This window comes from Malus sylvestris, chromosome 15 (genome assembly GCF_916048215.2).
Source record: "Malus sylvestris chromosome 15, drMalSylv7.2, whole genome shotgun sequence".
Lineage (NCBI taxonomy): Eukaryota > Viridiplantae > Streptophyta > Magnoliopsida > Rosales > Rosaceae > Malus > Malus sylvestris.
Window position 1 is genome coordinate 4250474 of NC_062274.1, and position 24184 is coordinate 4274657.

Genomic DNA, 24184 nt, shown 5'->3' on the forward strand with positions numbered 1-24184 from the left:
ATGAAAGAACGCAAGAGTGCGATTCAAATAAGTTTTAAATTTTAGGTTTTAGGTAACCAGAGTGCGATTCAAAAACCTAGAATCGACGCTCTAAATGATGATTTAATATAAGATAATCAACCATGTCAATAATGTGATCAAAATATCGTATCCGGAGAATAGCAAAAATATGGTGTAATTTATGGGAAGATATTTCCAGCTCTGACTATCTTCTATTTAACAACAATCAGATGCTCAAAAATGGGCAATCAGATACTTACATTATATTCCCACTATAACATAATACAAGAGAAAACATCTCGCATGTTCAGATTACACTGCTCTGCTTGTGAGTTTTCCAGAGGTATATATAGGATATACATATGAATATACATTCACAAGACCGAGACATGCGAAAGAAAATACCTGTTACACAATATAATACCGAAAATGGTACATGGAGGAAGTGGCCGAGCCACTCCAACTTCGAGAAAATTAGCTAGGTTGAAACCTGCTGTTTTCTCTCTGCTTGTATGGACTGGAAAATTCGAGCGGCCGACGCAGTTGCAGTTCTTGGATTGTGAGGCACAACTTTTATAGCTCGCGTTGGCTGGCCTGTGTCGCTAGATTGGGGAACTCCGTCTGGAATCACTGGAGCCATGGGGAAAAGTTGGAGCGCATCGCTTCCTTCAGGATTTTGATCAGTTCTCATTGGTGCTCTGTCGCCTGTATTATTTGCTGTACTTCCTTGTAACCCACTGTCATTAGATGGCTGAAGCCTTTTGGCGTGAGGAATGGTGACATTTTTCTGGGATGGCATGTTGCATGAGCTTTGGTGCTGCAAATTGGAGTTTGCACCCCCTCCAGATGACTGATTGGTGTGACCATGTGAAACGGGTCCAGCAAACCAATGCATTTGTTCAACTGCTGAGCTCGGCATGCCAGGATTCATAACGGACATGCCATATGGAGGAAAGTAAGTATGACCACTGAGTGATGGAGGGACAGGAAGAACCCCCATTCCTTGAAGATGATGAGATGGAACCCCGTAGGATGGCTTAACAAAGTTGCCTGTCATCGGAGTTGAGCCATAGGGTCCACATCCTCCACAAACTGGTCCTCCCATAAATCCTGGTCCATTATACGGCTTGAACACAAGTCCTTCAGAAGGTGACATTACCGGAATTAAAAATTGATGTCCTGGAGACTGATGGAAACACCAAGGACTGGCTTTATTATCAGAAGCCATAAGAGTTGGCTGTGGATTTCCTAAATATGGCCCATAATTTGAAGTCTGACTACCATTCTTCACAGAATTATGAGATGTTTTCCCTACTGCATTTTCCGCAGAACATTCCATTTTGTTGTTTGGCTTCTCAGGTTCGTGTTTGCGCTTTACAATATGTAGTAGTGGCTTTACAACATACTCTGATGAGAGTTTTTTTGCTGGGGATCCCCTTAAAGTAGATGTGCCCATAAAAGCAGTATCTTCAAGCAAAAGATGTGGAGATCCAGCAATCAGTTGTTGGACCTGTTCAAAAGAGAATTTTATTCAGCTAATTCTTCCGATCTAAGTCAACCGATATGTGTGTGTGTGTGTGTGTGTGTGTGTGTGTGTACATTCTCAACAAAAAGAAATCAAACACAATCTATCCATTTAGTCTTACCTTAATGAGTCTATGCAACTCAAATACTTGAACCGCAAACAATCTTTGCTGACTGTAGAAAGTACAAGGAGTCGTGTCAAAAACATAGTTGCACAATACACACCAAACCATATGAAACTTGGTAAATCACAAAAACAAAACCAATACGAGAAAACAAAACAATAAACTGGACATAAATGAAAAATCGGGCAGTTGACAATCATTTGTACCAAACAAATCCCCACTGTGGATTATTGGATTACATGCATCGGAACAGAAAATAGAAACTCATGTTATTTAAGAGATAACAGAAAAATGACTAAGTGCTTTAGTCACAAAATATCTGCTTACCCATGAAAAACACCATAGCCCATTAACTCCACCTGACCAACCCCAAGGTAATCCTTAGGCGTGATATTGATTAGGATTGTAGACAAATATGACATTTACCAAACATGGGAAGGAAACAGCTTAAGGATGGATGCAGCAAATTGCTCATCAGAAAACAGTTATACACAACGAGGTAATTCAGAGCAATAAAATTAATAATGGATACAAAAACCACTTCAAAACTATAAAACAATAGCTAAATGCTACAACAGATATAAAACATAGCAAATATCTGCGACATAAATCTTCAGAGCAATATAAAAGAAAGCTAAATGCTACAACAGATTCTGAAACATGGCAAATATCTGTGACATAAATCATTTAGATGTCTGCAGATCTCCTTTCTTTAACATAAAAACAGCTTAAATTTTGTAATATTCAATTAAAATCATAAAAGCATTGTACAAACTAAAGCTTTCTTATTCACATTTCATAATGAAAAATAAAAGCGGTGTAATGTTTAGAAGAACACATATATAGGGGATACTCTCATATTCTATAGTGTATAAGAAAGACAACGCAAACCCCGACCAAATAAAATCTTCCAAGTTCCATTACACCACATCAAAATACTACATAAGAGATGTAATCCTCCTCACCACCATGTCCACCACCATGTCAACTATATAGTCTATATTGTCAAATATAGTCCAAGATCCACACAATGTAGTCCCAAGGATAATCCTTCATTATTTGTTCCCCTTCTTGCTCCCAGCCCTCAAGTGCCATGAAGGGAAATCTTTTCATAGTGAACAGGGAAACCCCCAAGCATTACCAAACCGAGACAAGAATAAACCCAACAGGCAGATACAAAAGGGATGTGATATCCACACACCCCATTTTACTTCTCACACACCTTTTTAATTTTCGGCCGTCGGATCGGATGAATTGAAGAAGATCAACGGATGGAAATTATCAAGGGTGTGTGAGAAGTAAAATGGGGTGTGTGGATAGCACACCCCCTACAAAAAGGCAATGAATAACGAGATGATCCGCTGTCTCGGAGGTCACGTTGCACAAGGTAACTCTATTAAGATGTATATTTCCTGCTGTAAGATGATCCATATCCACCGTTAAAATGTTATCGAGGGCCTTATAACACAAAAAAATTCCACTTTAGAAGGAATCCCGGGACTCTGCACTATGAAATCTCACCTACCTTCAAATTATATCTATATTCCTAATTGTTATATAAATAACAGTCTAAGACAGCTATACGGAAGAAAAAAAAGTAATAGACAAAAATAATCACAAAGCATAAGTGAAGAAATACTCAACAACACGAAGATATTATGAGACCAAATGCTTCATATACCGCATACTGGGAAAAAAGTGAACTTCAAAATTCTGAAGCGCAAAGTAACAACTGAAATGAACTACCGGAGAAAATAGAGACTTACTTGACAATTGCTTTTCTTGCCTTCCAGAAATGTTTCTGGCCTATTATTCCTACAACATCATCAGGAGAGATGTCCATGCCGGATATAGAATCCACCATGGAGGTCTCTGAGACATCATCACTTTTGTCTACATGTCCCGTTTGAGGTGAAATACACTTTCTGTCTCCACGGTATTCACTGTCATTATCAGGCTCATTGGGACTGGTAGGATCCGCCCCAGAACAAGAAACACTTTTTTCCTGGGAAAGAGTTCCCTTCTCTACATCCCTTGAAGACTCAACAAGACCATCACCTTGTCCAGTTACGTTTGGCTGCGACCCAGTTCTAGACTCTTGTTGTAAGCAAGCATCACTCTCAGCTAACCTGTTGAATCTCGGAACAGAACATTCTGCATCCTCTTGATTTGGTGATGCATTCGCTTCTACAGGCCCATCAATCTTTTGTATGGTTGATATTTTTGCCGCAAATTTTCCTGAATGGCCCTTACTCGAACCGCTTATATTTATTAGGTCCTCTTCTCTCTCACTTCTCAATTCTCGTCTTAAATTCAGAGTTGGGGAGCTTATTTGTTTTGGATCCTTCTTCCCCACGTTTCTTACTTTTACTAAATGGTCAGAATGAGGCGAGCTGATGGGAGTAAGTTTTTCCTCACTACCAATTTGAGTTTTACTGTGACCAAGACCCATCCTTGATTGAACAAATACAGGAACACTAAAATCATCTTCATATCCGATCTTCCTTCTTAGGTCGGTTTGTCCGAACGGCACGTTTACATTTGCTCCATCAGACTGGCGACCATGAAAAATCACAGCCTGATGAGTAGGTGTAGATGGATGCCCATGAAGTGGAAAAGCCAAATTTCCATCCGAACGACTCCCCTGAAAACATAAATTGCTCCCAAAATTCAGATACGCGATAATCATTTTCCGTCCACACTAAACAAGCTTCCAACACTATTTATCAACACACCGTTGCTTTTTCCCTCTTAATTGCAGCATGCTGCAAATAGTAGCTATATTGGCATATTTTAACTTCTTTTTTTTACAATTAATAGCCATTAAAACACAACATATAGACATAGTAATATGCAACATTACTCAATATAGCACAAAACAACACTTATAGTTAACTACCACAAAAACAAAAATCCAAAAAGCCTGAGAAAATCCATAACCTAACTACAAGTTTAAAACAATAACATTTCAAAATAATCCAAATAAATAATTAAGAAAAGAGTAAGCACAAATTATGATTAAATTACCTGGTTAATTGAATTAAGAGGCAGCACCCCAGGATTGAACCTCTGAGATGGGATGCTCAGCTGCTCATAGAGGGCCATCTTGTTCCTTGGAGGAGCTCTCGGCCCTCCTTTATCTGCATCATTCACATGGAGCCTTGGGAACATAGGTCCCACAACCTTCTCCTCGTTCCCTCTCTTCATTTTTCAACACCAACACTCCAAACCCAAGTGCGAAAAACCGATTTTTACATTCAGTTTTGAAAACCCACTTGAAAATTACTCGAAAAAAAAGCTCCTTTGTTAAAGGATCTGAAAAAATCTACAGGTAGATAGCTGAAAAGCCTTCACCTTTCTTAAAACAGATCAAATTCCAGAGAACCCAGAAGCAGAAACCAGGCTTTCCAAAAGCTGAACCAGTTAGTTGATAACAACCCAGAAAGGGAAGCTCGAAATCAGGCAGACCCCAGATGTCAAAATTCACAGAAAAAGTTGAAAAAAAAAAATGAGAGATTTCTGGATTATCCCAGAAGAGGAAAAAAGGACTTGGGGAGTGAAAACTGATGGAGGAACGAACTCAGAGCGTGAATAGTGGGAAAGAAGGGATAGGAGTAAAAGCAGAGCCAAGAAACAGATTGGGGTTCGAGGGCTGAGAGAGAGGAGAGAGAAAGAGAGAGAGGAGAGAGAGGACAAAGCTTAATTTAGGGATTCCGCAAATGAGAGAGAGCTGATGAAAAGGGAAAGTGAAAAAGTGCGGGGTTTGTTGGGCCCTGGTTTGGATGGAACTAGATTGCTAGAAGGAAGAACCTCCACTTTTTATTACTATAATGCATTTGGCTCCTTTTATTACTATATTGCATTTGGCTTTTGGTAATTTATTTTATTTTTCTTCTCAAAGATGGAAAGGGATATTATTCAAATCCCTTCCACTAAATTCATCAAATTACTTAATTCAGACATTTGAAATTTTATTTAACGGTCAAAGTTATTATAACTTTTAAAGAGACTCAATGATTATAGTTGTCGGATTAAATTTTAAAAACCTGAATTGATTGATCGAGTGGATCAAAGACTGCTACTTAGGGTGGGAGATAATATATTTTTATATGAATTTAACTACTTTATCCAAACTTAATTGGAGTTTACAAAGACAATGAAAGCCTATTTAACTTGAGATCAATTTATTCTATTTTTCATCATTATTCCTCTATTTCGTTATAAACAAAGCGATATGAGAGCAGGCGAAATAGAGAGACGAGAAACTAGATCACAAGACTTACCAGAAAAAGTAAAAATTATAAACTATTTAAGCTACAATTTTTTCATAAATATAGATTTAAAAACTCGATTTATTTCAACAACTTGTTAATTCACATTTTTTTTCTTGTACAAGCCATATTACAGGATGGAGAATTGAAGTCTCAGACCCACTAAACTGCATAACTTTTGCTATACGTTACTTTTGATGGAAACGGTCCTAGTTTAAAAAGAATTAAAATTAAAAATTGAGTGCTATAAACCACTAAAACACTTTTCGTATTTTAATTAGTATTTTGTCATTTTAAAAGTAATTCAGTAGACATTTAGTATTTAATGGTATTCCTCTTTACTTATAAGTGAGAAATTCAATTCTCATAAAAAACAAAGTTGAACCACATTATTACTGTAATATGAGACTAAACTCAACTCTTATTTTTAACGTAAATAATATCGTTTATTATAAAAAAATAAAAATAAATTCGGTAAACTTGTGCTGATATTAAAAAGCGGGAAAGCTAAAGGTAAAATAGAGATGCGAGTCAAAGTTTGCACTTTTTGATCCGACGTGTAGCTGCCACGTGTACAATTTATGTAGTGGGGGATCTAAATGGTGGGAAAGGGATCCGGATCTTCCACCAAATTCATTCATTAATCAATCCAGATTTTTGAAATTTGAGTCAACGATTATAAATAGAATTGTTTTTAAAAAATTATAATAATTTTAACTGTTTGATTAAATTTTAAAAGTTTAAATTAGATGATTTGATGAATTTAATGGAAATGGTCCCGAAATGATCTCTTTCCTAAATGGTGAACAGCTTGAGAAGCAACACACAAAAGTAAGATTCGGGTAAAATCTGCTGTTGTCACGTCCCACTTACACCCAACTTTATCAGATAACATGGAGAGGAGGACCCGTGGACAAAGGAACCTCACAACACAAAATCATATACGTCACCATAATTTTGGACCAAAATAAAATAATAATGATAACTTTAACGAAAAACTCTCGGTACTGTTTACTTTAACGAAAAGCATATTTTTACACTAAAAAAATCAATCATGTTACCATTCATTTAACATTTATATTGTTCTTATCATTAAAACTCAAAATTTTCAAGTTATTTTCATTAGTTTTCCTAATAATATATCACCAGTACCTTATAGTTGTGGTGGGAGCGTGGGGTCCACTTTAAAAAGCACAGTATTTTTCGTATCGAGGTATACAGTATATTTACGTAGTATAGAGGAGCAAGGCGAACAAAATATGTATTTTGAGTATTCAACTTGCAATTTACTTGTTCATATATTGTTCGTATATGGTCAAACAAAGAGTAACTGGAGAGATGAGGTAGACGTAAGCATTTTTTAGGCCGGTCTATAAAATTAGAATCATATGAATGATAACTTGTATTTAGTTTATATAATTTTTGTATTGCAAATGATATTCTATATTTAAAGGGAGACGGGAGGGTTTGAAAAGTTGAAAAATAAGGCCATTTCCAACCGAAGGGTCCAGAGGGCCAGATGGCCGAAAATAGCCCTAAAACCGTCTCCAACCGAGGGCTAGGCCAGAGGGCTCTGGAATCTGGGAGGGCCCCACGGGATCGGAGAGGGCTGGAGGGCTGGAGGGCTGGCTGCTTTCGGCCAGCCAGCCAGCCCCGGGCTGGCTTTTTTTTTTTTTAATGTTTTCTATTGCTGTCGGTTAAAACCGACAGCATTAAAGAGGTTTTTTTTTTTTTTAATAGTTCTACTATTAGTGTCGGTTATAACCGACACTAATAGTTTGAATGTTTTTTAATATAACGGCTAGTAGCCGTTGTATTATTAGGCTTTTTTTTTATTTTTTAATGAATTTAAACTTTTTTTTTTCCCTTTTTTTTTCCTTTTCATATTAATCAAATTTTGTTTCATATTTTTTTTCAATTCTATTTTACAAAATTTGTTTCAATTTTTTTTTAAATTCTATTTTTTTCCTATAACTTCTATTTTACAAAATTTGATTCATATTTTTTTTCCTATAACTTCTATTTCACAAAATTTGTTTCATAATTTTTTTCAATTCTATTTTTTTCCTAGGCCATTTATACAACATTAAATTAAATTAAGTAACATGAAACAACATTAAACAATATGAAATAACATTAAATAACATTAACCAACATACAAATTATACAACATAAAAAAACATTTAACAACATGAAACTTAAACAACATTTTTAAAAACATTTAACAACATAAAACTTAAAAGCCTAGCAGTTAGATTTGAATTTAAATTGTAGTTTTTAAATAATAAATTATGTTTGGCCCTATGGTCCTTTGGCCCTCGGTTGAAGATGGTTTTTTGTGAAATGGCTAAAACGAGCCCTTTGGCCCTCTGGCCCTCGGTTGGAGACGGAGGCAAATATGGCCCTGTACTGTTCATTAAAATATTAATATCTTGGGGAATCTTGGAGGGCCAGAGGGCTCAAACGAGCCCTCTGGCCAGCCTTCGGTTGGAGATGGCCTAAGGGCTTGAACACCATGGCAATCTGCCACTTGTAAAGTAGAATGTGAATTGCTCTGTTTCATATTAATTGTCTTTAAATCTCAAAAGAATAAAAAAAATCAATAACCTTTTAATATTTTGCCAAAAAATAAAAAATAACCTTTTAATATATTTTGAATATATAGTAGATAAATTTATATCAAACTCTTCATAATCGAAAATGATCCGTATAGTTGCCACCCTGATTATAATTATTTCAAGTAAAATCCGAAAGAACAGACGAGCTTTGGTATACTTTTATAATATATACAAAATTTAGTCTAAGATTATTAAAATGAATTTAGGCTAAATTTTTTTTTCAATAACTTTTTTCAAAAAAAAAATTTATGTAGATTATCATAATTTAATTTTATGAACATTTTAACTTAAAAATATTTAGATTCTAATAAAAGTTGAAAGTTCACTAAACCAATCCCATGAAACATGTATTTATAAAGTTTATGGGTGACCTTTTGATTTAAATATTTTTTTTATTGTTTTAGCTGTTGAATTTAATTTTGAAACATTAAATTTTTTATATTTGATCATATTATATATCAGCCATTTAATTTAATTTATTTAATATTTTAAAATTAAATATGTTTGAATTTGAACCATTAGATCAACCAACAGTCTCATAATTAAAACTGTCTAAAAAAAAGTGTTGTTGGGCTCATTTTGTGTGGCAGACATTCTCGACGAATCTCACATCCTATCAGCCCTCACGCTTCTCACATGTTGATATATCGCCTTGCTACGGTCTGCACCTTTCCATGCACGTCCATGCACATAAGGTGGGCTAGCCCTTTAACCCTTGATGGAATTCTGGGTTAAATTTGCCCATATTATAAGTTTTAACCTAAACATATTTTAGGCCAACCATTAAAAAATGATTGTGTTAGTTTAAAATTTTTAGATTTTAACCCAAGTGTTAGAGATATCTGGGTGCGTTTGGTACGCAGACGGGACGGAACGGGACGGGACGGGACGGGACGGGACGGAACGGGACGGGACAGGACGGAACGAAGGTGTAATTTTTGAAAAAGACATGGGGTATATTTGTCTTAAAATGGTAAAACATTGTGTTCCACATACGTGGAACAAACCCGTTCCAGGGGGTGGAGGTGGGACGCAAAAACACCCAAAATCTGTCCCGTGGAACAGCCCGTTCCACCCATTTTTGGCGCACCAAACGCGGGACGGAACGCCTCGTCCCGTTCCGTTCCGTCCCGTCCCACGTACCAAACGCACCCTTAAGGACTTTATTCATCTAAAGAGAACGGGTCGGATTACCCAACGGGTTGTCGGCTTTCCACCGCCGCTGAAGAAAAGCGTAAACAATAATGAAATTGGGGGCTTAATATAATTTGGTGAAGTGGGAGAGAATAGGGGTTAGTTGGTTTCGGAGGCAAAATTAAAGATTGCGTGGATGGTCCGATCGCATGGCCTCTTTACCTCCTCCCCTTGAGTCTCACCTTCCTCTCTCGCCTGACCCAGGTCAGTCTTCTCCAGTCCAATCCAATCCAATTTCCCCAATTCCCATTTTTCCATTTTTATTACAAGCTTGGGTGCACCTTTAATTTTTTTGTTTTTTTTTTCTTTCGATTTTGGTCTGTTTGTTTGCTGGGAAAATGCGGGAAAGCAAAAATATATGCAAAATGTTGAATCTTTGGATGATTGTCTTCAATATCTGTGTTGCCCCGAATATTTGTGAAGTGGGTTTTATGAATTTGAACTAAATTTGATTTCTTTTTGTTTAATTTCATGTGAAAGTTAGCTGTTTTTTGGGTGGACTGCAGGTGAAAAACCCCTAAATCATGAAACCCAGTTGCCAATGGCTCCTATTCATATAGTTACTCATGCATCTCAGCTGCCTGCTGAGTTCTTGGAGCCATCAGCTGAAAGGCCATTGATCATTGGTTTCGATTGCGAGGGAGTTGACCTCTGTCGCCATGGAACTCTCTGTATTATGCAGGTATGTCAAATTGATATTTTCTCTGTAATTTTATGGATTTTGTATCAGCTTCGACTTTGGGTCCAACCAACCTCATTTATTAGTTGTTTGTCTAATCTAAGCAAAGGCATATAGGGCCCGTTTGGAAATGCTTCTGTAGGAACCGCTTTTGCTTCTATACGTTGACACTTGAAGTGCTTTCATTAGAAGCAAGTTGAAATTTTATTAAAATTCCAAATGCTTGCTGAAAAAAACAATTGGAAGTTATCTGGAAAAGCACGTAGCACGTGCTTCTCCAGAATATGTTTATATGACTGCGAAGCGCTTTGAAGCTTTTTTGCTAATAGCCTACTTCAAAAAAGTAAGTAAATAAAAAAACTAAGAGAAACAGTTCATTGCTTCCCAAATTGGTTGTCCTTTCGCTTTCTGGTTAGATTTCTAGGATTTACATGTATTTTTTGTTTATCGGAAGTATATAATGAAGGCAATCTCTTGTATGTAATTTTCTGCTATTTTAATATACTGGAAGTGTTTGTTTCTGCCAGCTTGCATTCCCAAATGCTATATATCTGGTTGATGCCATTCAGGGAGGGGTGATGCTTATCAATGCCTGTAAGCCTGCACTTGAGTCTCCCTACATCACCAAAGTCATTCATGACTGCAAACGAGATAGTGAGGTCTCTGATAAGTTTTATTTGCATCCCAGCTTGTACCTTTTTGTTACAAGACATTTTATTGCTGGTATTGATTTTTGTTTTATTTTTACAGGCCTTGTACTTTCAGTTTGGCATCAAGTTGAACAATGTTGTAGATACCCAGGTGAGCATCCTTTATCACTTGTCAGAAATTTCTACGTATTTTTCGATGTGAAATCTAACATAAAAAGAATCCTTATCTGTCCTTAGACGGAGAGAAGTTTAATCTACGGGGACTAAATTGAAATTTAGTTTGAGGACCTGTCCATAGTGGGCTGGCTTAGAATGGCACTGACATCACTTACAAATACATCTCTATGTGTTCTCGTTTGAATCTAACCTTTTCTGATATGTGGCTTGCTTTTGTGGTCTTGATAATTCTTCGAAACCACTTGTATTGAAGGTTGGCCTGATAGTAGTGCTTCATCAACTCCTACTCCTGTGCCTAGTCGACCTTTAACTTTTATAAACATATGGTTTATCTTTGGTACAATCTAATGATCGATATGATTCTTAATTGGATCTCTCTAGCTATCTATATTTGTTTGTTAGGCATGATGGTAGATAGAAAAATAATATAATTTTTGGCTTTCAGATTGCCTATTCACTGATAGAGGAGCAAGAAGGACAGAAAAGAGTGCTAGTTGATTATATATCATTCGTTGGCCTCCTTGCTGATCCACGCTATTGTGGTATTATATATTTTGTGGTATCCATTGAAGTTTCTGTTTTTTATCATATTTCCATATACTTTCGGATTACATTGATTTGATGAAAATAGCTTATGCTTTTGTTTTCTAAGAGTTTCAAATTGATCATAAGAATAATTTGTTTGAAAGTTCATTCATCAAGTACCGCACCCAAGTATTTCATGTTATCCAATTACATTCAAAAGTTTTCGGGATGACAAAATTAGACATGGAGACATGATGAATTGGATTCTTAGGCTTTGATCTTCACACGATGGCTTCAGTTTTCACTTTAATAGTCTGATTGCAGGAATATCTTATCTTGAGAAGGAAGAAGTTCGTTTCCTCCTTAGGCAGGTTAGTTTCAACTTCATAACAATTGTTCTGGATTCCATTTATTATCTTTTTCTCCCTGTCTTGATTTTCCATATAAAATACATTGAAGGTTAAGTCGGTGTGATGGTAGACGGGGAAAATGATTATGAGATTACAGCCTGATGAAAAAGGTTTCGAAAGAAGTGGTTTGCACTTAGATTATCAACAACAGAGCATTGACCATAACTTAAATTTGCATAGTTTGATGTTGAATCGTATACACTTTACATCTTATAGTCATATTACATCATTTTGAACTAGGGTCTTCTGTCGATGACATGTATTTAATATATGTACAGGATCCCAACTTTTGGACATACAGACCTTTATCTGAACAGATGGTCCGTGCAGCTGCAGATGATGTCCGCTTTCTTCTGCATATCTATTACAAGATGATGGAGAAATTGAATCAACAGTCATTATGGTATCTTGCAATTCGTGGTGCGCTCTATTGCCGCTGTTTTTGCATCAGCGATAATAATTTTGCAGACTGGCCATGTCTACCCCCTATTCCAGGTCTTGAATCTTTTTCAATATGTATGCCACACAAGTAATACTGAAGACTTCAAAACGAGATGAAACATTCTGCATGCATATAACCTAGGTTCTCGGAAGCTGAATTATATACAAGCTTAAAGGCTTAAAGCTATTATGTATTGCATTATTCAAATCCAATTAATTCTGCCACTAAAGTTTATGTGCATGTCATCCATCAATCAGTGTTCGTAATGTTAATTTTTAACAGATAAGAATCCTCCGTAGTTTGTGTACAGAGTGTAATTAAATCGGATGTTATTTCTCCTAGCAGATAACCTAAAAGTGGAGGGTAATGCTCCGGAGGAAGAAATCCTTTCAGTCCTTGATGTTCCTCCGGGAAAGATGGGCCGTGTTATCGGGAGAAGAGGAGCTTCCATCTTGGCAATAAAAGAGTCTTGCAAGTACAATTCTCCCACTTCCTCTGTGTACCTCCATCTGTTTTCTCGCTGTTCTCTCTATCGCCGCCTAATTATTATTTTACTGTTATGGATATGACAGTGCGGAAATTTTCATGGGAGGCAACAAGGGTCCGCCGCATAAGGTCAATCCAGTCCATCGAATCTACATGATATAACAGTTTTTCGAAGTATTCGCATGGAACTAATCCAAGTTTGTGGGGGGGGGTTTTATCTGAATGTAGGTGTTTATCATAGGACCAGTGACGCAGGTGAGGAAAGCAGAAGCCATGGTAAGGGGGAGGATGATGGACGTGCAGTACTACTAGAAACAACAACAAAAACATAACAAAAAACATGTGTGATGATGTCCTCTTCAACCCTTTCTTTAAAATAAAAATTATAATTATCTAATAATTCGGGCTCTGAGGTTTTATTAACTCCTCACATTAGTTCTAGAAGTGGTTTATGAGTTTATCCACAGTAAATCATTTTGATCATTCGTAATAAATTTGTCGTTGATAAGAGAGTGCGCAATCCAGCAAAGGAGGCGCAGCAGAAGATTACAATGGAGTTCGGCATGCCAGGGCCGAACAGAAGATTGATTTGAGGTGTGACCAACTTTATTCGTTACACGTAAAACTACACTTAAACATAGGCTCGATGTCAAGGGCGAGTATCCACTGGAATTTATATTAAAAAGCGTCGAAACCATCTCGACTGAGGATCAATGCATTCCTCGAATCACAATATTCCCACCGATGATTACGAACAAAACAAGCACAGCAAAACATACGACTTCCAATATTTTGGCCGAGCAGGGTTAAAGAATATGCAGACACGAAAAATGGCGGAAAATAACAAAATTACTTTTGGAATCCACCGTACTGGTATTGCTGGTTGCCGCCGCTGAGACTTGAGAAGAGGTCGTCGTCACCTATTCCTTGTGAAGATGGGAACCCTGATTTCCCAAGACCTGTCCCCGAACCCATTGCTCTTCCCATGTAGTACGAAGTTGGGGGCCCTTTCTCCCTTTCGTCTGTTCCATCAGTTAAGCCACCCACAATCCCCACATCCGCCAGATTCACCTTCTTGGCTGCAAGTACATGAAGTGAATAAGCAATTACATAAAAACCAAACTAAACATGTATTTGATGTGCAAAAATGCAAAATTTGCGCACACAATTACTAAGGAACCAGAGATGTGCACCACTATCCCAAATTATTATACATAATACTTACGAAACACAACAGGCATTTTCCTAAGCAAGCACTAACAAAGATATAAACTCGTCACTTCAACGAGAAACCCACTCCAAAAGTTTACCCAGTCAATCCACTAACCGAAAATGAAATAGACTCAAATCAATAATCCCTGGCTATGTATCATGATTACAGAGAACCTTAATCCTAACACAATCCAGACATTTATCACATTTTTAGATAAACCACAACGGCAAGTTTTCTGAATCTCAATTCTCAACTCACACCTTGAACATTAAGCAAATTTTATTTCATGTGCAAACCAATAAATTATGCTATGGAAGGAAGTATGCTAGTTGACATGGATATACTTACGAGCAGATATATTGAGATCAATCAGTCCACGGCTAAGTGAATCGGCCCAAATGCCAGATTTCACTTGGAAATCCTTCTTGGGTGGAGTCTTCGAATCTGCTAAAGATTGTTTCCCCAAATTATTGTGGCTGCCATCATTGACAGAACTTTGGGAAGGTTCTGAAGCTGCTGAATCAGAATGTGAGGCGAACGCCCCCATTATATCAGATCCATCAAAATTGTTAAGAGGAACAGTGGCAAAGGGATCAACAATGTTGGTGTTTGTTGGTGCAGCATTTGTAGACTTGGTTTCTGGCTGGATAACTGGATCAGGAGTGGCAAAAAGATCAACTGTTGAAGAGGCTGGTGGAGAAATGGTTGGTTGAGAAGCAAATAGATCAACGCCATTCTGTATAAATTAGTTGCAGAAGAAGTCTGTTAGCAACGAACTTCAGACCCGTTTGAGGAATTAAAAAACACTTAAAGGAAGTCCCTAAAATCAGTTCCTTGTAAGAACTACAAAATCATAAATCAAAACATTTCACATGCTTAAGCAAACTTCTGCAAAAATTGCATATATAGATGGGTGCAATTTAACTTATACCCTCTTTGTGTTTGAAATTTTAACCCAAACATCACCTTTGAAACATAGGAATGCCTGACCTGAGAACTCACTCCAGTTGCTGCCTTGGGTGGTGCTGATACAAAGGTCGAGTCTGCAAATACTCCAGTTGCTGCCTGGGGTGGTGCTGACACAAAATCTGCATCTGCAAACAGATCAACATCCGCTGAACTGCTGTTCATGCCAGCCTTTTCTTCAGGAACAGATGCTGGAGCATCTATGAAGTCATCCATCAAATTTTGTCCAAACAGATCCACTTGGTTTGAGCTTCCAACAGCAGCCTCTATTGAAAATAATATAGTATACAGAAATGTTAAATTAAATCAAAGAAATCATTCATATTATTAAAAAAACACACACTACATACTTATTCTGTTAAATGTATTGGAATAAAAAGCAGGAAACTTTACGTCAACCAAAAGTAGAGTGATATTCATATAAAGCGTATATGTTTGAACAAATAACGTAGAACTCAACAAACGATGTACTGTGTTCCATGGCACAAGCAGCCTTCAAAAGATCACTGTGTTTAACAAATCAGACAATCTTGACAGGCCAAATGGCATGGAATTGATTGCAACTAAACACCATATGCCAATGTCTTCCCACAAGGCTTCCTTTTAGTTTTGCATTAAGCTGCCGATTGCATCAGAGTTCATATGTACTTACTAGTAGTAGAAGTCCCTCGTGGATCAAAATCATCATCATCATCATCAGGAATACTTGCGCTTTGAGTATGAATTGAACTGTATGCATCAGCTTCGTTTGATTTGTTTGATGACTTTGACACAGTAGATGATATATCATCCTGACCCTTCCTGCATGATAAACATTTTAAGATTAATCCAGACACGATCACATAGCAGAAAAATTATTAGGACAATATGTATGGGCTTCGGTCTCTCTGTGTGCAGAGGGCAGGATGTGTGTGAGTGCGTGTACATCTGTGAGAAAGAAAGCTGCAGACAAAATTAGCTATTACTGACAGAAACCATCAATACTCCAACGCATTGCAGTTCTGAGTCTCAGAAGAACCTTTTTCAGTGTTATCCAAAGTATCTCAGTCTAAAGGCACGATAGCTTAAGGTTGCAACCTCTCACGAACTGTAAAAATCAAATACCTGCTTCGTGTTGAGCCCTTCTTTGAAGAGCTCTCTCGGTTCTCACTTGTAACTCCACGGCGTGATCTGCCAGAGCTGAACTTCTCAGTCTTGTCTTCTTCATGTCTGTCTTTGTAGCTATCCCTGAAACTATCACCAGCTCCTGTACCACCTACACCTCCATATCGGTCGCTACTCTGATAGCTGCTATTACTATACGAGGATGAAGTCGCTGAACCTGCCTTATATGTTATCCCAGTAGATGAAAGTCCAAAGTACCTAAAGTTGGCAACGTGCTAATACTTTATAAGATAAAATCTAATCAAAAGATTTCAGAGAAGTTGAAGTAAACTTGAAAAGCTAGTCGCCTGAAAATAAGCTTACTTGTCACGATTTGCAGCAGCTTTGTTTCTAACTTCTTGTATTTTATCTTTATTATTCAGAAGGGCCACTATAGTTTCCACCTTCTTCCTCACATTTATACCATTATCTTTCCCACTTGGCTCAACATATTCAAAGCTTGAGAGTGACTTCAACAGAAAGAAAACCAAAGGAGAAACAGAATATTTGAGCATATTCAACCTTATTCTCAACTTGATATACAAAAAAAAAAAAAAAAAAAAAAAAAAAGGGTTCAGAACATATAAAAAAAAGCCCTTACTGAGATTTGGAAAGTATGTTCTATAATGTCGTCAACAGCACGTTCAGATCCATGTGACACCAAATATTCTATAACAGCCAATGCCTGATACAAAAGTGGTTTCAGATAGCGAAGGGTTAAAAAGGCACATGACTCAACGATGTCAAAATTTAGTATATATGCATCTCTATAAGCACCATATTTGCACAGTCCAATAAAATTCTACCTTATAAACATGGCGCCAGTCTTTTCCCGTCTCACTCAGTCTTGTCCATAAGACATTCATTACCATCTGACATTCCGAACTAAAAGATAACAAAAATCAGCAAGTCTGTGTAAGTACATGTCCCTTCAAGATTCCGGAAATTTGTACTATAAAAAAGATTTTAACACGAATCCTTAACAGTAATGCAGTTGAGACTCACAATTTTTTAGTGGCCTGTGCAATCTCTGCCAAAGCAGAGCCATGAGGACCCCAAGGTTCATTATCCGTGGCATCCAACACCTGTTGTATAACAGCAATGAAATGAATTCGTTAAGCTTAAAAAAATCTTGAACTGGACATAGCTAAAGTAAATCATAATTATCCAGAGTTCAGCTCCCAAAACGAGATTAAACAAATTCATGTCAGCCAGTTGATCTAGTATATGCGAAAAATAGACGATAGATAAAGCAAATCAATGCAGGAATTTCGTGATTGGAGAAAACTTGTTGATGTGACCTCTCAAAGCTAAACGACTTAAAAGTATAGCTACAATATCAGCTCAAATGCACCTACAAGGATAGAATCTAAGTCTGCAATGCTACAATAACTATTGAGGACGAAAATTAAATAATAAATTTTGGTGTTTGTATCCACCATGAATACAACAATTCGAGTTCAGATCTATAATTTTCGTTACACGATAAGAAATTCCTATGAAAAAAGTAAATTTCGTCGAATTAACAGTAAATTACCTTTTGTTCCATCTCCGGAACCTTCAGAACCTTCAGATTCACCTCCCTCTTTCTGCACATCAAGATTAAGCAAACAAAATGTCAATTCAATTGCAAACAATATCAAATTAAAACGGAAAAATTGCGTAAAATCGCAATAAAAACTGACATTTCTCGGACCGTCTGATCGAAGACCTTCATGAAATCCATGACGAATCTGAAAATTCGGAAATGCGCGAGGAGATTGGAAAAACAAAATTGCGACTGAATCAGAGCGAATCGGAGAAATTGAAGTCAAATTTTGGAGGAATGCAAGAAGATTAAGGAAAAAAGAAGAAGGACCTTTGAGTAGAAAGTTGAAGAGAAAGGAAAGGAAAGGATTTTCAGATCTCGGCGTGCGTCGCCAGACGCGAGAGAGAGAGAGAGAGAGAGAGAGAGAGAGAGAGAGAGAAATAATCGGGTGGTTATTTTGTGGCTTTTAAATTACAGAGTACCGGTAAAATCCAACGAGGCCCCGCGATGGTGTAATTGCTGTTTGTTTTTGGGGAATCCGGATCCTCGCTGTCGTTGGTTACTCTTTGTAAGGATCCGAGATCTGTAAATTATGACCGTTTATCATACATCGTACGATCAGATATTATTTTAAATATTTTTATTTAAAATTAAATATAAATAGTACTTGATAAAAACTGACCGTACAATATACAATTAACATATACTATTCATGAAGTCTCAAAATTCTCACCAAAATTATCTCGAGAGGATCCTGTTACGTGCACTCAAAATTTGCATCGGCAGACTTCCCAATATGCCCCTCAATTGTAAGTTCAACCCACGAAATGTTTTTAAGTTGGGTAAACTTGATCCACATTTAGGTACCAATAAAGCCCTTCTGTATTTCACTTGCAAAAATAAATATTAAATAATTCAATATTTATTTTTTGGTGAAAAAAGGAGGTGCCGACGCCCAAACCAAACTAAGTTGTATAATTAATAACAATAAAACAGCTCATACGGACATCAACAAGGTCATCCATTAGATGTAGCATAAGCTATTGGGGAAGGAGTGCAAAAATATACAAACCAAAGTCCATATTATAGCTCTATTCGACTCAGCGACATAGTAAGTTGGTCATAATAAATTAGTATTGAACTCGTCACCAACAAAATATAAATATCATTAGAATAGTAGTTGTGTTCTCCCAATGGGAGAATACACATATTCCGTCTTTTACAAATAACGTATCTTTATTGTACAAACTCCATAATTAGTTGTTTAGTTTTTTAATCTTGATTCAAAGATCATCCATACTAAAAAATCATTTGAATCGAAAAGCGTGTGTTTCATCCAAATGTATAAAATAAATGGATGATTCATTATGAATGTGGTACTTGATACTTTGTCAATTTGTTTAATATATTTATTATGACTAAATGATCTCTTATTCGAATGATTTTTTGTAAAGATGATCTCAAATGAAGATTAATAAATTGAACTATTCTAATTATGAAATTGATATGATGAATATTTTTTTCGAAAGAAGTGGAATATGTGCATTCTCTCGTTGGGGAACTCAAGTATTATTCATATCATTACATTGTAATCATTTGTATCCATCATTTATAAGTAAATATCATCATACTCTAATACTCACGTGTTTCTTTTTTCTTAAGATGATTTTATGGATGAGCTTGGAATGGCTATTTGTATCTAAGGTTTAGGGTACATGGCAATATTTTGTATTACAAATATTATAATTGTAATTGTAAATTATCTTTGTCATCATATTTAGAAGCATTCATTCAATACTAAAACCGTTTAGTCACATATAAATCAAACAAATTGACAACTCATGTTGCCTATTAGTATTACCATAATCATCGGTTTGTTTGATACATGCGAACAGCTATACGGTCTTCAAATTAAATTAAATTTTCTAGAGACGGTCATTAGATAAAGATAAAGAGAATCAACGATTCTGATTATAACGTTTGTACAATGAAATTATGACACCTCGTCAATAAAAGAGAAATATCATTCTATAAACACAATAATACGATTAGTTCTCTAGATCTCATTCATGATTTGAGAGTATTTGGTCAATGATTTTAAGGTCGGACCCACATATTTTTTATTTAATAGGTGTTACTAAATTTTAAAATTCTTGAATTCGAATATTTATTTTCGGTACTCATTCATGATAAGTAAACACGATGACATTTTTGCGGTGTCTAAATTGGGTTTGGGAAACGTGAACAGTTAAGTTGGGCAGTTGGCCCAAAAGATTGGTTTGGGTTTATATTATTATTAACACACGCTTGGACCGACAGGCTTCGGCGTGCCGGTTCATAAACAATATTAACCAACAAACCGCCGGTCACATTACTTCGCCTAACAAACAAATCCAATCATCGCATTCCCACTAACTATTCGTCCGTCAGAAAACAATTCCTCACAGCCCGTTATATAAACCTGCCTCCCTCCATTTCTCGTTAAAGTTAACTAACTTTCCTACCAAAAAAAACCTACCAGTTTTTAGTTGTCCCTCCACATTACTCTTTTACGGTTTACCTGTCCAAGTTCTTCCCTTTCAACGCGGTTTTGAATATTGTCAGTCTGAAATTTTTTATTTTTTTCTTTCAATTCTTATAAATTTAATTTTTATAACTGTAATTCATATAGTTTCATTTGTTGACTATTGCATTTTTTTTTTCAGTCATATATTTTTCAAGTATTTATGGGTCAAAGTCGCTGATCAAAACTTTCGATTTGGTTGCAGGGTTTTTAAAGTCGGTTGCTTTCTCTTGTTCTGGGAACCGATCGAAGCGAAAATGTTCAAGCGAGCGTTTGGGAAGGCTAAGCAGGAGGCCAGTCCCCTGCCCACGATTCACAAATTAAACGATGTATGAATTTTGGGGTTTTTTTTTTATTATTCAATTTGTTATGTTTTGCAGAAATTATGACGAGAAATTGGGTTTTGGGATTGTAATTATTTGGGGTTTTTTCTTCTTCTGATAAGTGTTGGCTTTTTGGGATTTTGCAGACACTGGACATGCTGGAGAAGAAGGAGAAAGTGCTTGTGAAGAAGGCAGCTCAAGAGACGGAGAAAGCTAAACAATTTACTCAAGCGAAAAACCGAAATGGTAAGAAACCCGAACAGGTTAGATTCGATTTTTTCGGTATTCTTTGTTTTGTGTTAGCCCATTTGAATGTTTTGTATTGAATTCGAACAGAAATTTTGCTTTATGTCGATTTTGATTGGCTTCTAAGAATGTGGGCAGGCTGTTCAGTGTCCAATTTTGTTTTCGCGTTTTCCATTTACGGTGGACGGACAAATTGTAGTAACTAGTTACCTGCTTAGGTCTGAATTTTTTCGCGCAAATCATGGTAGGGGATCATGATCGTGTGTAGATTCCGTTGAGTAAATCTGTAGGTTGTAAAAGAAAATGAGTGGACCTGTGTGACTCAGACTTATAGCGAGATTGTGAAACCTATGTTCTTGTGTGGTAATTATTGTTACATCGTATACCTTGTTGCTATTTTTAATACAGCGGCGATAAAGTGTTTAAAAAGGAAGAGGCTTTACGAACAACAAATTGAACAGCTTGGAAATTTCCAATTGCGCATTCATGATCAGGTACTTGTTGCATTGTTTGAACTACAATGAAGTTACATGTGTTGAGAGTTTATGTTGAAGACCTGTTTTGCGTTGGGGTTTTAGATGATAATGCTGGAAGGCGCAAACGCTACGACAGAAACTGTTGATGCATTGAGAAGTGGAACCTCTGTAATGAAGGCCATGAACAAGGCCACGTAAGTTGCATCTGAACTGAATTATATAGAAGTTATAGATTCCATGGTCCATCATTTCCATGACTATAGCATAATCGTAAATACGTCTTAAATTACTCGTTTCACTTTCCGCTTACATTGCTTTGTTTTGAAGAATGAATGTCTTTGGAGGTTCTGTCAAATGAAGCATTCCGTAACCTTTTGTTCTGCATAGTGTAACTCAACTTCGGCCCGTTTTTCCTATACAGGAAAATTGATGATTTGGAGAAAACAATGGATGAGATCAATGACCAAACTGAAAGCATGAAACAAATTCAGGAGGCATTGTCAGCACCTATCGGTGCAGCAGCTGATTTTGATGAGGTATTGTCTTTGCAAGTTATTAGTTCATAGATTCAATGCTTTTTCCAAACGTATAGTTCAAATATTACAATTTTATTTTCGCAGGATGAATTGGAAGCAGAGCTTGAAGAACTAGAAGGAGCTGAATTGGAGGAGGAGCTTCTTCAGCCAGCCACAAGTGCTCCTGCAGCTCCCGCACCTCCAGTATCTGTAAATCCTGAAGCAGGCAGGCAGCCAACACGACCAGCTCCTCAAAGAAATAACCGTGAGGAAGATGAGCTTGCTGCATTACAGGCAGAGATGGCACTTTAAGCGGTTATATGTGTATAAGGTAGATAATTTCTCTTGATAATACAACCATAATAGTTTATCACTCAAGTGGGTAACGCACATAATGCAATTTAAATTATCACAAAACTTGAAAAAGATTTCTTAATTGTATCAACCATCAACCACTGCTCAATTAGGGTCATTGCACACCACATAGATTATCATTCAAAGCACAAACTGGTCATTTTAGAAGAAAAAAAATGGCATGCTGAAAACGGTCCACATGTATGTCGAATTACGGTAGTTGCACACCACAGAGATTATATCATTCAAAGAACAAGCAGGTCATTTTAAAAAAGGTCGTTGTGCTGAAAACGCTTAACATGCATCTTATGACAATTGAGAAAGACACCGATTGTTTATTTGCTTGATCTTTTCCTGTGCTGGAATTTGAACAAGAGTTATGTTTCTGCAAGCATTTGATGCATCTGCCTTTCGTTATGTTAATTTCATTCAATCTGACGGGTTTCGTTTCTCTGAGTGCAGTAGTAACATGTAGCAGCGGACGCTTAATAAACTCTGGACGACGATGCGAATCGCTGGGACTCTCTCCATACTGACTAGTAAACTTTTTATACTGCATTTGATGTTGAGGACACACTGTAGATAGATAAGTTTAGATAGCAAAGTGTGTACTTTGTAATTTACTCGAATATTGTAGGCTTCTTGTAAAACTAGTAGTGGGAACCTCTGTGTCCTCTTTCCCCCAGTTCAAAGACTAAAAAACCAGATGGGAATACAACGTTATAATTTAGTGATACAATTATTTAGGGTAAATTACATAGTAGCCCCTCAAGTTTGAGGTCTATTACAACCTCATACAACATATTTAAAACATTTCACTTTCATACCTCATGTACTATTTTTTTTCAAAATAATACATCCGTTATATTTTTCATCCATTGATCGGTTAAGTGCTAATGTGGCTCTCACATTTGTGCCACTTGGCAAATTTTTTTTATTTTTTATTTTTTAAAACCTGAATCTTCTAAATAAATATAAAAATAAAATAAAATAAAATAAAAAACCAAAAACAAAAGTTGAAACACACCTCCTTGCAATCCCCAATTCGTCTTCCCTCCCTCCCTCCCCCACCCAACCAGCAACCTAGAAGAAGAAGAAGAAAATAAAAAAACCATCTTCATCTTCCCCGACTCCCCTTTCTTGCAACCCACCCCTTTCTTTCCCCTCCAGTCTTCCCCAAACCCACCGCACCCAACCTCCACGTCCTCCTCCGCACCCACCATCTTCCCTCCTCTACACACCCCACTCCTTAAATCCACACTCATTGGGGAATACATGATATGGGTTGCAAGGAAAGGGAGATGGGTTTTTTTTTTTTTTTTTTCTTTTCTAGGTTGCAAGTAGTGGGTGCGGAGGAGGAGGTGGAGGATGGGTGCACGGTGGGTTTGGGGAAGACGGGAGGGAGAAGAAATGTGTGGGTTGCAGGAAAGGGGGTCGGGGAAAATGAAGATGGGTTTTTTTTTTCTTTTTTCTGGGTTGCAGGTTGGGCTCGGGTGGGGGGGGGGGGATGTGTAGATGGGGTGTGCGAAGGAGGATGTGGAGGATGGGTGAGAGTGGTTTTGGATTTGGGTTGCAGGGATGGACAATGGATGGGGAAAATGATGAAGGGGATGAGGTTTCGGCGGACGGCCGTGGGGTGGAGGGTGGGGTGATGGGATCTGGGTTTTCTAATTCTTTTTTTCTGGGTTACAGGTTGGGCTCGGGTGGGGGGGGGGAGGGGCGGGAGATGAGGAGGAGGTGGAGGATGGGTGCACGG

At 37.1% G+C, this 24184-nt stretch overlaps 4 protein-coding genes across 9 annotated transcripts; 2 read left to right on the forward strand and 2 right to left on the reverse strand.

Annotated features, from left to right (window-relative positions):
• Nucleotides 1-192: 192 nt before the first annotated feature.
• Nucleotides 193-5431, reverse strand: LOC126601155 (protein EARLY FLOWERING 3-like). The gene is made up of 4 exons (XM_050267825.1): nt 4677-5431; nt 3416-4293; nt 1647-1698; nt 193-1510 (listed from the first exon to the last, which is right to left on the reverse strand). The coding sequence occupies exons 1-4, from the start codon at nt 4854-4856 to the stop codon at nt 479-481; spliced, it is 2142 nt and encodes a 713-aa protein (XP_050123782.1). The 5' UTR covers nt 4857-5431; the 3' UTR covers nt 193-478.
• A 4340-nt stretch (nt 5432-9771) lies between these two features.
• Nucleotides 9772-13501, forward strand: LOC126603388 (uncharacterized). Of its 2 annotated transcripts, XM_050270217.1 has the most exons (10): nt 9772-9936; nt 10239-10414; nt 10939-11070; nt 11162-11212; nt 11684-11780; nt 12088-12134; nt 12452-12668; nt 12961-13090; nt 13188-13230; nt 13330-13501. In XM_050270217.1, the coding sequence occupies exons 1-10, from the start codon at nt 9882-9884 to the stop codon at nt 13411-13413; spliced, it is 1032 nt and encodes a 343-aa protein (XP_050126174.1). In that variant the 5' UTR covers nt 9772-9881; the 3' UTR covers nt 13414-13501. The 2 variants fall into 2 exon arrangements, with proteins under 2 accessions (XP_050126174.1, XP_050126175.1); XM_050270218.1 differs by lacking the exon at nt 10939-11070.
• A 146-nt stretch (nt 13502-13647) lies between these two features.
• LOC126603387 (clathrin interactor EPSIN 1-like) lies at nt 13648-18396 on the reverse strand. Of its 4 annotated transcripts, none has more exons than XM_050270215.1 (12): nt 18109-18396; nt 17961-18012; nt 17429-17508; nt 17230-17308; nt 17025-17108; nt 16748-16893; nt 16385-16642; nt 15933-16081; nt 15380-15546; nt 15305-15328; nt 14663-15050; nt 13648-14180 (listed from the first exon to the last, which is right to left on the reverse strand). In XM_050270215.1, the coding sequence occupies exons 1-12, from the start codon at nt 18147-18149 to the stop codon at nt 13951-13953; spliced, it is 1698 nt and encodes a 565-aa protein (XP_050126172.1). In that variant the 5' UTR covers nt 18150-18396; the 3' UTR covers nt 13648-13950. The 4 variants fall into 4 exon arrangements, with proteins under 4 accessions (XP_050126172.1, XP_050126171.1, XP_050126169.1 ...); XM_050270214.1 differs by having other exon boundaries at nt 15281-15328; XM_050270212.1 differs by having other exon boundaries at nt 15281-15546.
• A 2036-nt stretch (nt 18397-20432) lies between these two features.
• LOC126605555 (vacuolar protein sorting-associated protein 32 homolog 2-like) lies at nt 20433-23167 on the forward strand. 2 transcript variants are annotated; one of them, XM_050272969.1, is made up of 8 exons: nt 20433-20550; nt 20720-20843; nt 20984-21083; nt 21492-21577; nt 21662-21753; nt 21981-22095; nt 22180-22405; nt 22891-23167. In XM_050272969.1, the coding sequence occupies exons 2-7, from the start codon at nt 20772-20774 to the stop codon at nt 22384-22386; spliced, it is 672 nt and encodes a 223-aa protein (XP_050128926.1). In that variant the 5' UTR covers nt 20433-20550; nt 20720-20771; the 3' UTR covers nt 22387-22405; nt 22891-23167. The 2 variants fall into 2 exon arrangements, with proteins under 2 accessions (XP_050128926.1, XP_050128925.1); XM_050272968.1 differs by lacking the exon at nt 20433-20550 and having other exon boundaries at nt 20615-20843.
• Nucleotides 23168-24184: the final 1017 nt, after the last annotated feature.

Excerpts from the sequence above, each read along its gene's own strand:
- LOC126601155 (XM_050267825.1), bottom strand. The coding sequence starts at position 4,856 with ATGAAGAGAGGGAACGAGGAGAAGGTTGTGGGACCTATGTTCCCAAGG. Across the intron at positions 4,294-4,676 it reads CTCTTAATTCAATTAACCAG|GGGAGTCGTTCGGATGGAAA; the intron begins GTAATTTAATCA and ends TTATGTTTTCAG. Across the intron at positions 1,699-3,415 it reads GCAAGAAAAGCAATTGTCAA|TCAGCAAAGATTGTTTGCGG; the intron begins GTAAGTCTCTAT and ends TACTTTCTACAG.
- LOC126603388 (XM_050270217.1), top strand. The coding sequence starts at position 9,882 with ATGGCCTCTTTACCTCCTCCCCTTGAGTCTCACCTTCCTCTCTCGCCT. Across the intron at positions 11,213-11,683 it reads ACAATGTTGTAGATACCCAG|ATTGCCTATTCACTGATAGA; the intron begins GTGAGCATCCTT and ends TTTGGCTTTCAG. Across the intron at positions 13,091-13,187 it reads GCAATAAAAGAGTCTTGCAA|TGCGGAAATTTTCATGGGAG; the intron begins GTACAATTCTCC and ends TGGATATGACAG.
- LOC126603387 (XM_050270212.1), bottom strand. The coding sequence starts at position 18,149 with ATGGATTTCATGAAGGTCTTCGATCAGACGGTCCGAGAAAT. Across the intron at positions 17,309-17,428 it reads GCACAGGCCACTAAAAAATT|TTCGGAATGTCAGATGGTAA; the intron begins GTGAGTCTCAAC and ends GTTATCTTTTAG. Across the intron at positions 16,894-17,024 it reads AACATACTTTCCAAATCTCA|TCACTCTCAAGCTTTGAATA; the intron begins GTAAGGGCTTTT and ends TTTCTGTTGAAG.
- LOC126605555 (XM_050272969.1), top strand. The coding sequence starts at position 20,772 with ATGTTCAAGCGAGCGTTTGGGAAGGCTAAGCAGGAGGCCAGTCCCCTG. Across the intron at positions 21,578-21,661 it reads AATTGCGCATTCATGATCAG|ATGATAATGCTGGAAGGCGC; the intron begins GTACTTGTTGCA and ends TTGGGGTTTTAG. Across the intron at positions 22,096-22,179 it reads CAGCAGCTGATTTTGATGAG|GATGAATTGGAAGCAGAGCT; the intron begins GTATTGTCTTTG and ends TTATTTTCGCAG.